Source organism: Sinocyclocheilus grahami, unplaced genomic scaffold (assembly GCF_001515645.1).
Source record: "Sinocyclocheilus grahami isolate Dianchi unplaced genomic scaffold, SAMN03320097.WGS_v1.1 scaffold873.1, whole genome shotgun sequence".
NCBI classification, from domain to species: Eukaryota; Metazoa; Chordata; class Actinopteri; order Cypriniformes; family Cyprinidae; genus Sinocyclocheilus; species Sinocyclocheilus grahami.
In genome coordinates, this window is record NW_015506052.1 from 282,988 (window position 1) to 293,727 (window position 10,740).

The window sequence follows — 10,740 nt, forward strand, 5'->3', positions numbered from 1 at the left end:
CACACAGAACAGTCTGTGCAGTGCTGCTTCAGTCCAACACCTTTTGTGTTTTATTAGGAGACGCACAGTTCTTCTGTGGCTTTATAGGTAATATTTTCACTTACACAATTGCTACACAATTTAGCAAAATCAGTCTAATATATACCACAATATTAACTTCTTATTATTTGCCACTGGTCAGTGTTCAAAAAATGCTGGGAAATCTCTTCATGTAGCCCTACAAGAGTGATTACTGATAAACTGTCTGAAAAAAAGAAAGTCACGTTTTAGAGAAGAAAAAAATCACCTACTGACTTTCAAAGCTGCTACATAGTAACGACTTTCTACTTCGAGGACATTGATAGAAATGTAGTGGAGTGAAAAGTACAATATTTGTCTTTCAAATGTAGTGAAGTTAAAGTCATAAGTTCCCAGAAAAAATAATACTCAAGTAAAGTACAGATACTTAAAAAGTGTACTTAAGTACAATACTCAAGTAAATTTACTTAGTTACTGTCCGCCTCTGCTACTATGGGTTAGTTGACATGTAGTTGAAAAGTAACATTTATTTATTTGTTTATTAAATTAAATGGATTAATTATTGGTAGAAAAATTACTAGCAATTTATGAATTACAATTATTTCACTGTAAATTCTACAGTATTTTTTCTTCAGTGTAGGACATCTTAGGACAAAGAAAAAAAAACTGTAGAAATTTGGTGTGCTCTTCTTGAAGTTCATAAGATAAATGTGTATTTTCAATCATATCCTTTTTTTTTGTATAGGAAGCAGTTTTGTGGTTAGCATGGGCAGTTATCTGGATGTCTCCAACTGGTTAAATCCAGCTAAACTGACTCTGTACTACCAGACCAACACCTCCACCCAGTGGGTGAGAGACTACTGCGGCCAGAGAACGACTGACCCCTGCGAACAGCTTTGTGACCAGGACACTGGTGAGTGAACAAGCACACACACACACATTTGTACGATTGTCTTTGTGGGGACTTGCAGTAGACTTGTATTGTTGTTATACTGAGCGAACAATATATTTCTACCCACTAAACTAAACCTACCCCTCACAGAAAACTTTTTTTTGGGGCATTTTTTACATTTTAAGATGAACATAATGTAACACCAATAACAATCTCAAACATTTCAGGTTTTACTATTCTTTATATGACCAAATGTCTCCACAATGGAGGATAAACCTGTACACACTCAAAAAAAAATACAGTATTGAGGCCTGATTGCGACACTTATGAGGAAACACATTTATTTGCTCCTGACCTTCTGCGGTAATCTGTGGCTCAAGGTCTCAGTCAGATTGTGTCGGTTTGCAGGGCGTCAATGTGATAAGCGTGCCGATGCCTGGGGATCAGGGGAATAACACAAGCCAGCTGTGATGTCTCAGACCCGGGGCTTATGAGCATCATGCTTGACATTTACAGTTATTGTCTAGAATCTGTCTTTGTAGCTCTTTTGCAATATGGTCAGGACCCAGAAACACAAGGTGCTCTTTAGTCTGATGCTCAGGGTGAAAGTAGACATTTGATTGTGACATAATGATGGATGAATAAACAACATGCTTTAAAATAGTTATTCTTAAGATTTATTCTTAAGTTTTATTTTATTTTTTTTAAGTTTTTAAGTTTTGAAATACACAAGTACACTTTCGATACATTTAAGCACAGTTCTTTTCCACATGGGATATCACAGTGACAGAGTTATTTTTAACAAAATTGCAGTTGAAAACAGCATGTATTACGTGTGTATGCATACCGCTCTCCCATTGTGTGTTATTTCCTGTAAACATGTTTCCCATTTGTTTATATACGCTGAAAATCAATTGCTCAATTACTGAAATTAATTTTCTGTGGTAATAAGCAGCATGGAGCAGCTGATGTCTGTGTTGTTTAACCCGGAATACTTCTTTCAGGGTTTGACCTTATAAATGTCTTTGAATGTAGTTTCACTTCATCATATAGGTCTGCATTTATTTTTAAACACAGTGAATAATAGAGCTGCTCCATGAAAGCTCCAAACTGGAAGCCAGTGTTGTGTGACCTGGCATTTAGATGCATTATCTACCTCTTGTTATTCTCTTTTAACTGGCCTTAAAGAAGAGGAAAATGTTTCTGCATATGAGCATGAACCTGTATTGGATTACATCCCTTCTGCTTTTAGCACATAATGTCGCATGAGATCACTAATGCATAGTCGATGGTGATGCATGAAGCCACCTCAATAAAAACTGAAGATTAGATTCATAAATATGAAGGTGAATCCGGAAATCAAGAGGAACGGCAATCTGAAAAAGTGTTGCATATATGCAAAGTGACGGTGTGTGTGGAGGCTAATGTGTTAGGTGAGGAAAAGAGCATTTGAAAGACAGAAAGGAAAAGATGCATAATGTTATTACCAAGGTGAAATTGGAATACTGTTATCAAAAGATGCAGATAGTCACAAACAAAGGACAAAAGTTTATTTTTATTTATTGGGTCACACCTGGGCCAATTCTCTCTATTAACTATGTTTTTTTTGTTGTTTTTTTGGCCTCAATAAACTAATTTGCTGCTTATTCATAATTAGCAAGACAGTTGTTAAGTTTATATAGGGTAGGGTTTTGTGTTTATAAGTACTAATAAACAGCATGTTAATAAAATGCATGCTAATAAAGTTAATAGTGAGACTTTTTAAATTTTTTCTTAATTTATATTGTGAGATTTATTTATGTATGTTTTGCGTTGTCATTATGATGTACAGAGAATAAACTGATGTAAAAATACATAAATAAATAAAATAATTTAAAGCAGTTTATATAAGGGCAGCAATATAACTAAATGTGGGAAAAAATTAAGGGGTATGAATACTTAAGCAAGATGCTGTATTTTATTTTATTTATTACATTTTATGATGTTTTATGACATTTTATGATATGTTATGAAATTTGATTTCCTGACATTTTATGGCATTTTTTCCTGTTACTCTTCCATACCTTTTTCTGTTTTTATTTATGTATTTTTCTTAATGATCACATGTACAGTTTATGCAAATTTTTACATTTATTAAACATATGCTTAATAAAAGCAGAGAACACAGAAAATGTGTCATTAATATCCATAAAATAATAAATTATCCAATTGTATTTAAACGAAGGGTTGGACAAATGAGTGAACTCAACAAAGTGAACTTGAACTGAGTAAACTTGATTAAATTCATCAAACCTGTGAAATTCTAGTAATTAATATGTTCTCCATAATTGTAACTATACTTCTCTGACCCTTCTTTTCACTGATTATACCAGGGGTGTATGTTTGATTTTAACATTGGTGGGTAAATAACAGCAGACAAAACTGCCAAACCCCCACCCAACTTCTTCTGTTTGAGGCTCTTGCATTATAACATATACTGGTGTGTATATTCATGAAACAATTAACTATGTTTCCATCCAAAGTTGCATATTTAACATATGTGCAGAATTATAATATGGCATAAAAGATTTGAGCACTGTTTCCATCCCATATGTTCAGGAGAATAAAACACATTGTCACTTCTTGGGCAACTGGTGCAAAGTATCAATAATAAAAATGAAAGTTGCTGTAACCAGGAAAGCCTGTGGCTCTTCAGCCCCCCATAATAAATGATTTGCACCTCAGAGCGACACGGAGGAAATGCAGTAACAAATGCCGCCATGTTATCTTGCATTCAGATGCCTTACATTTTGGGAACGCAATCGTGTGAGACTGGGAGGCGATTATACCAAATCATTTTGGTGATAGACTTCTGTTGAGAACTTTTCCATCTGTTGAGGCAAAGTCACATTACTTTTTTGAGGAATTTGTTTGGCAGTTGTGTTTCCATCGTAGTTTAGTTTACTGGATAAAAAAAAAAAAAAACTGTGTGCATCTTGATGGTTCCATCAAACATATTTTTTCATGCAATATCCTCAAAAATTCACATAAAAGTAGGTCGATGGAATCATAAGTATAGATAAAGCCTAACTCCCTTATGCCTTCAGCACTCATAATTCCCTATGTAATAGCTTTATTACCACATAACTTCACTGTGGGAACAAAGCACTACTTCTACCTGTACTCCTCGCCTATCAAAGCCATAACATTTTACATGCTGTTAGATTAAACATGTTTGAGTATGGATTCCCAGAAGTCTATATTTTGTAAATTTGGGCTTTGGAGAAGGATAAATTAGTTTATTGTGCTTTGTCTACTGTAGGTAGTTCAGTTGTGGACAACAACTTTGCATGCAACTTCTCTATGCTTTTACTGACTATAAAACACTTATTTGACATTTTCCTGATTTTTTCCTAGAAAAAAAATTCCCTTATCATGAAATGAAAGCTTAACATGAAGACCTGATTATTTCAAGTCCATTGTTTTTTAATTTCTTGCTGTATTTTCACCCTTAAAACCATGATTTGGCTTTCCTCTTGTACAACTGTCCTCTTTTGTGCAAATAAATAAATATCTTGATGATTCTCTGCCAAGTGGTTCTATTGTAGCCTGAGAATGATTTAATGGGCTGTGTAATACTTTTAATTGTCAAAAAATTACTCCTCTTTTACTTTTTTGGTTAAACTTAAAAAATTGCCTTAAAATTGCCTTAAAAGTAGTTGTATTTTGTAATTTTCAGGAGGGTGTACTCATTTTTGCAACACAACATTTTATCACTTTGATAAGGTGGTTTTATTTTCCTGAATGCTTTTCTGAACATGCTTCTTTGGTACCTGATCAAGCAGACTTGCTAGAACATTATATCTCTAAAGAACCCTAACATGTATTCCAAGAGTAATTGCTGAATTTGTCAATTGTTACAAGATATGTACTGATTTATGGTGAGTACTGTAAATAGTGCTCGAGAGTGATACTTATCAATGTTGAAAGCAGTTTTCACTGCTTAGTATTTCTGTGGAAATCATGATGAACAGAAACTTCAAAGAACAACATTTATTTGAAGTATAAATTTTCTGTAACAATACAAGTGCAATATTGTTTTTCAGTTTTGAAGCTCTTAATGCATCTTTGATTCATTATCTATCTATCTATCTATCTATCTATCTATCTATCTATCTATCTATCTATCTATCTATCTATCTATCTATCTATCTACAAACCTTTAAATGGTAGTGCATCACAGTTTCAGCTATTATTAATAATAATCAGAAATGTTTATTCAGCAGCCAATCAGCATATTAAAATGATTTCTAAAGGATCATGTGACACTGAAGACTGGAGTAATGATGCTGAAAAAATCTGTTTTGATCAGAGCAATAAATTACATTTTACAGTATATTCAAATTCTTCCAAACCTTTGACCTGTTAGATCATTTGTTACCAGTCTTTGTTAAAGTTGGTTAAATCACTTGCGCTGCGTTTTAGCAGTAAGTGTTCTGCAGGCTGCAGTGCTTCTCAGATGAATGGCAAAGTGATCATCCTCAGAGAGGTGACGGTGTGACAAGGTCTGCCGTTGAATTTCGAATCGATCCCAGCAGGAATAGAGTGCTTAGCAGTGGTGTGACTGCGGGAGGGCTCGAGGAGGTTAAATTTAAGTCAGGCTATCAGCGTTCTGGGCGAGCTGCAGAGCTTTGATTGCATACGCTGGGAGGACGGCCAGTAGACAGTTTCAATAGTCCAGATGAGAGCAGGATAAACCAGGGAATCCTCGCTCATGACTCCTTAGGAAGCTTCCTTATTTCTTGTTCCTCGCCTTGTTGTGGAGCAATTGGAGAACTGAGATGCCCTTCAAGATGGCTGAGTTTGATCGGTTTCCAGGTGACGGGCTGGAGGACGGAGCGAGGAAATGAGGAAGCATGAATTTTAGTTTTGAGAAGCACCCTATGTCTATTGTTGTGGTTTCTGGAATTTTTTTGTTGTGTTACTTCCGTTTCTTCTTCAGCTGGGGGCCAGCACTGCCACCTTGTGAACCCAATTATTAACTGCAAATAGCGTCATATAGTTAAAGCTACTGATACTGTATATTCACACAATTTTTTAACAAATAGAGCTGTATATTATAGTGTATATTATGTCCAAAAAACAGTATTGCATATTCATGGATTGTCATTCAGTCACTCTTTGGCCTACTCTTGTTCATGTGAGCTGTTCAGTCTATCACTGGACATTTGGGTTTTCAGATGATGCACATTAAATCTTATTAAATAATGCTGTTATGAAGTTGGTCAAAATATTTCATTGTTTCAGTAAAATATCTTATTTCTAGATGTAAGTCTATATTTCTATTTATTCTGAGGTTTAAATTTAAGACTTTTGGTCCTCGCTGTATGAAATTCATAGTTAATTATTTATCCATGCACCATTAAAAATGACCAGGATTTAATGACAAGTTCTTGCAATAAAATACTTTATACAGATTTTCACACTGAAATCAATGCAGGCAAAGGTTGATTTTATTTCACAACACAACAAATTACAATAGACTTGTCATATGTAATATATACAATTTTTATAAATATTTATTTATTTAACATTTCATTTAAATCACTGAACACATGGCAATCTGTGTTTTACTTATTGGATCAAGCAGAGTATTTATAAGACTTAAATGACATTTTCTCAACAAGGAGGCGGAAGAGGCTCCTTATAAAGGCTGCTAGAGTCATTGGTTCGGAGAGCAATCAAAAGTGTATTCCGCATTTGTGGAGTGATGGTGTGGAATCAGTAATTTGCCTGTTTCTTGATGATTTTTCCCCATATTTAAGCGTTGAGGATGACATTGGAGCTCTAGAGATATTGTTATGTTAATGAGAGAGAGATTTAATCTCGTAAAGAGAGCAATTTTGAGCTTAGCATCAGCTGAATGCTCAGTCAAGAGCTGATGCGTTACTCTCTTCATCTTGTACTAGTTGAGTCCTAGAATCTCTATTTCATCTGCTCACTCAGCCATTTACACTAGACTCCACGCTTGCAGAAATCATGTCTAATCAAAACAGGAGCAGAATAAAGAGACAGGAGAGGTGAGTTGACAGATGGAACCGTCACTGGTTCATTGCTTCAACTTCTGTTGTAGTTTCTCAATGTACCATGTACAGATAGCTGAGTATTTTATTGCAATATGTTCATTTACTGTACAATGGGATTATTTTTTGCATTTCGTGTGCATGTGTGCATGAAGACAGCAGATACACCTCACTATAAGAACAGACAGTAGAAGAAGAAGAAGAAGTAAAGGCAGGCCTAAGTGATAAATACACTAAAAAAATAATGCTGTACACAATTAAATAGCAATTTCTTACAGTTACATACTGTGTTGTACTGTGTTCAGATTACTGTTCCTGTGAAATCAACACAGACTAGATCTTTTTGTTCTTTTGTCAGAAGACTTCAGAAAAAAATAGCATAAATATAATGCATAATGATTAAGTCACTATTAGCGATACTGCAATAAATCTTCTCTCAAAGCATAACTATAAAAAAGTAAATATTTTCATATCTCTGAATCTACAGTACATATTGCAGTATTATGTTAAATAAGGTATAAGTGATGTGTATAGTATTTTAATAGCCATTAAGAGAGCAGGGGTTGTGATATTATTGTAGTAGTTAAATGCAAGAGTTTCTATGTGCTGCTCAGAAATATTAATATACTAGCTAAAAGCATAATAACTGCAGACTAATCAGCTCTAAGTTCTCAGCCAAAGGGAACAATAATCACAGTAATGGCGACTTTAAAACAAAACAAAACACTGTTAATTTACAACTGTTTGTCCCACAAAGCAGTGTGATTATATATATTGGTTAAACAATTAGCTACAAATTGCATACATTGAGGTTCAGAATCTCACAGCATGCTGAAAATGTGGGATGCAATATCTCATTTAAACATCAAAGTAAACAGAAATCTAAAAAAAATAAGAAAATTGTGATAAAACTATACTAATATTCTGCACTATTTCTAAGTTATTAATTCAGTAAGTCAATTGATCATATGGCTCCTTTATACAGAAGGAGGACAGATCACTTGAGATTTCTTTACCAAGAAATTAGAACTTGTGACCATTTCCACTATTATTCCACTATAATTCCAATGTGAACAAAATTCCAACAAAATGTCAGCCAGTAATAGCAAGAAAATTGTGATAAAACTATACTAATATTCTGCACTATTTCTAAGTTATTAATTCAGTAAGTCAATTGATCATATGGCTCCTTTATACAGAAGGAGGACAGATCACTTGAGATTTCTTTACCAAGAAATTAGAACTTGGTGACCATTTCCACTATTATTCCACTATAATTCCAATGTGAACAAAATTCCAACAAAATGTCAGCCAGTAATAGCAAGATCAATGTCCAATTGTGTCTATACAGATATTGACCGTTAAAAACAGCCATTGTATACAAGTGGTGTGTATTTTGTGGTTCAAAAAATAAAAAAATACTTATTTTGTGAGATAAATAAACGCAAAATATCTTTACAGCCCATGCTGGAGAACACTAAACACTCAATCTGATCTGTGCTGTTCCTTCTGTCTGTGAATGTTTCCTTCTAAAGCATGGGGGCTGATGAGGTACTATTTTTATTTATTGTTAATATTTGTTGTTTTGTGGTATACCTGTATACCCTTTTACTTTGCAAGAGTAGTTTCACATACCTAGATTCCAGTCATGCATTAATAGTTGAAACAACTTGCAGAGCATTTTTGTGTAATAACCATGTTGCCGATATAACCACAATCTTTAAATATCATCACAATGGAAACCTCCTATTAACATTGTGAGAGAGCATTTAATTAATTTGAAGCAATGAATGTACTCGGATTCTCTGAGTGTATTTAACTTGTTTACAGCATGCACTGTTGTGTGCAGCATATAATGCTTATTAAAGAGAAAATGAAATGTGTGGTATTCATGCTATAACATCAGTATTTCAATGGCATATTTTATCTTTCCATTCATATGGTGTGAGCACTAAGCCGTGAAATCTGGAGATCCCTTAAGGAGACTCACAACATGCATCAAAAGCATTAAACCTGTGGTGTTCGAACATTTCAGGCCAAGCACCACCACTAAGACACTTGTGCCACAATTGCAAATATATAAATGTCTGCATTATATTATAAAATACCAAATGAAAGTCTTTCTATTCAATTAGAAATCCCGAAGAAGACAAAAAAATTGATCACATTTTCCACAAAAAAAACATCAATCAGCACAACTGTTTTAAACAGTGATAATAAATGTTTCTTGAGCAGCAAATTAGCATATTAGAATTATTTCTGAAAGATCATGTGACACTGAAGACTGGAGTAATGATGCTGAAAACAGCTATTTTAAACTAACTTCTTAATAATAATAATAATAATAATAATAAAAATAATCACTATTATAGATCATTTGTTTGAACATATGATTTGCCAGTATTTTTCTATTTATAAATGTAGTCTCTCTTGGCTTTGTGGTTGAAGATTGCAGTTCACTTTCACATTACAATATAATAAAATGTAAAAAAAGGTTATTGGCTGTTAATTAATCATAGTAAAGTCTCCATGATATCTCCTTGTGATCTGTAGCTGATACAGATATCTGATATTTTGTTTTAATTTGACCCTTGGTGCACATGGTCTTGTTTAAATTGTTTGATCTCATATGAGACACAGTAAACACAGCTTTGATGTACTATTATTGGGCTGCTCAGCTGAGGGCTATGGCTGCTTGGCTTGGTATTGATAAGGAGGCAGAATGGGTAAATATTGAACAGAACTCACTTCCTGGAGTTTCTCTGACAGTTCTGCCATTCATGGATTTGCAAGCACAGAAAAGAGTGAAGATAAAAAAATGTATGGATACAGCATACTGTAAAAAATGTGGTCCACCATACAAAAGAAGTTTAGAGGAGTAATAGCCTTATCACGTGCAATACCCATTAAAGGTAACCCAGACTTTCTCCCTTCTGTATGGGATAGTGTCTTTAGTAGATGGGAAGAGAATGGTTTAAAGATAGTTCATGGATTTTCAAACACAGAAAAAAGTGAAAATAAAAAAAATGTATGGATACAGCATACTGTAAAAATTTGGTCCACCATACAAAAGAAGTTTAGAGGAGTAATAGCCTTATCACGTGCAATACCCATTAAAGGTAACCCAGACTTTCTCCCTTCTGTATGGGATAGTGTCTTTAGTAGATGGGAAGAGAATGGTTTAAAGATAGTTAATCAAATTTTTGATGGGGAGACCATAAGATCTTTTTCTCAATTATGTGACAGGTTTAAATTGAAATCTAATGATTTCTTTAGATATTTACAATTACAACATTATATCACAAATTATAAACATTGGGACACAATCAAAAGAACTCCAACAAATATTGAAAAATATTTTATTAATATTATTGAACAGGGTCTACCTACTAAAAATCATATAGCACATATTTACAGGAAGTTAATGCAGGACCAATCTGATGACACGTTTCATATCAAAGGAAATTGGGAATTAGAGTTAAATACTGTAATAGAGGATGAGATGTGGAGAAATATATGTGCTGGCTGTCATAAGGGTATAAGTAGTCAAACGTGGAAGGAATTTGATTGGAAAATGAAAATGAGATTCTTCAGAGCTCCATTGGCGGTTGCCAAATTTGACAGTACATCGCCATTATCACAGTGTTGGAGAGAATGTGGAATGGTGGGGGACTATGTGCATATATTCTGGGAATGTCCCAAAGTACTATTGTATTGGCAGCAGGTTAAAAGGGAAATTAGTAAAATTTTAGGAAGAGATATATCAAT

The 10,740-nt window shown here is 34.0% G+C and overlaps 1 protein-coding gene across 1 annotated transcript in view; it reads left to right on the forward strand.

Annotated features, from left to right (window-relative positions):
* LOC107563407 (astrotactin-2-like) overlaps positions 1-10,740 on the forward strand; it is a 299,199-nt gene that overhangs the window by 124,745 nt on the left and 163,714 nt on the right. The window contains exon 7 of the mRNA XM_016248278.1: positions 764-931. Within this exon, the coding sequence (XP_016103764.1) occupies positions 764-931 (168 nt within the window). The remainder of the gene's footprint in view (positions 1-763; positions 932-10,740) is intronic.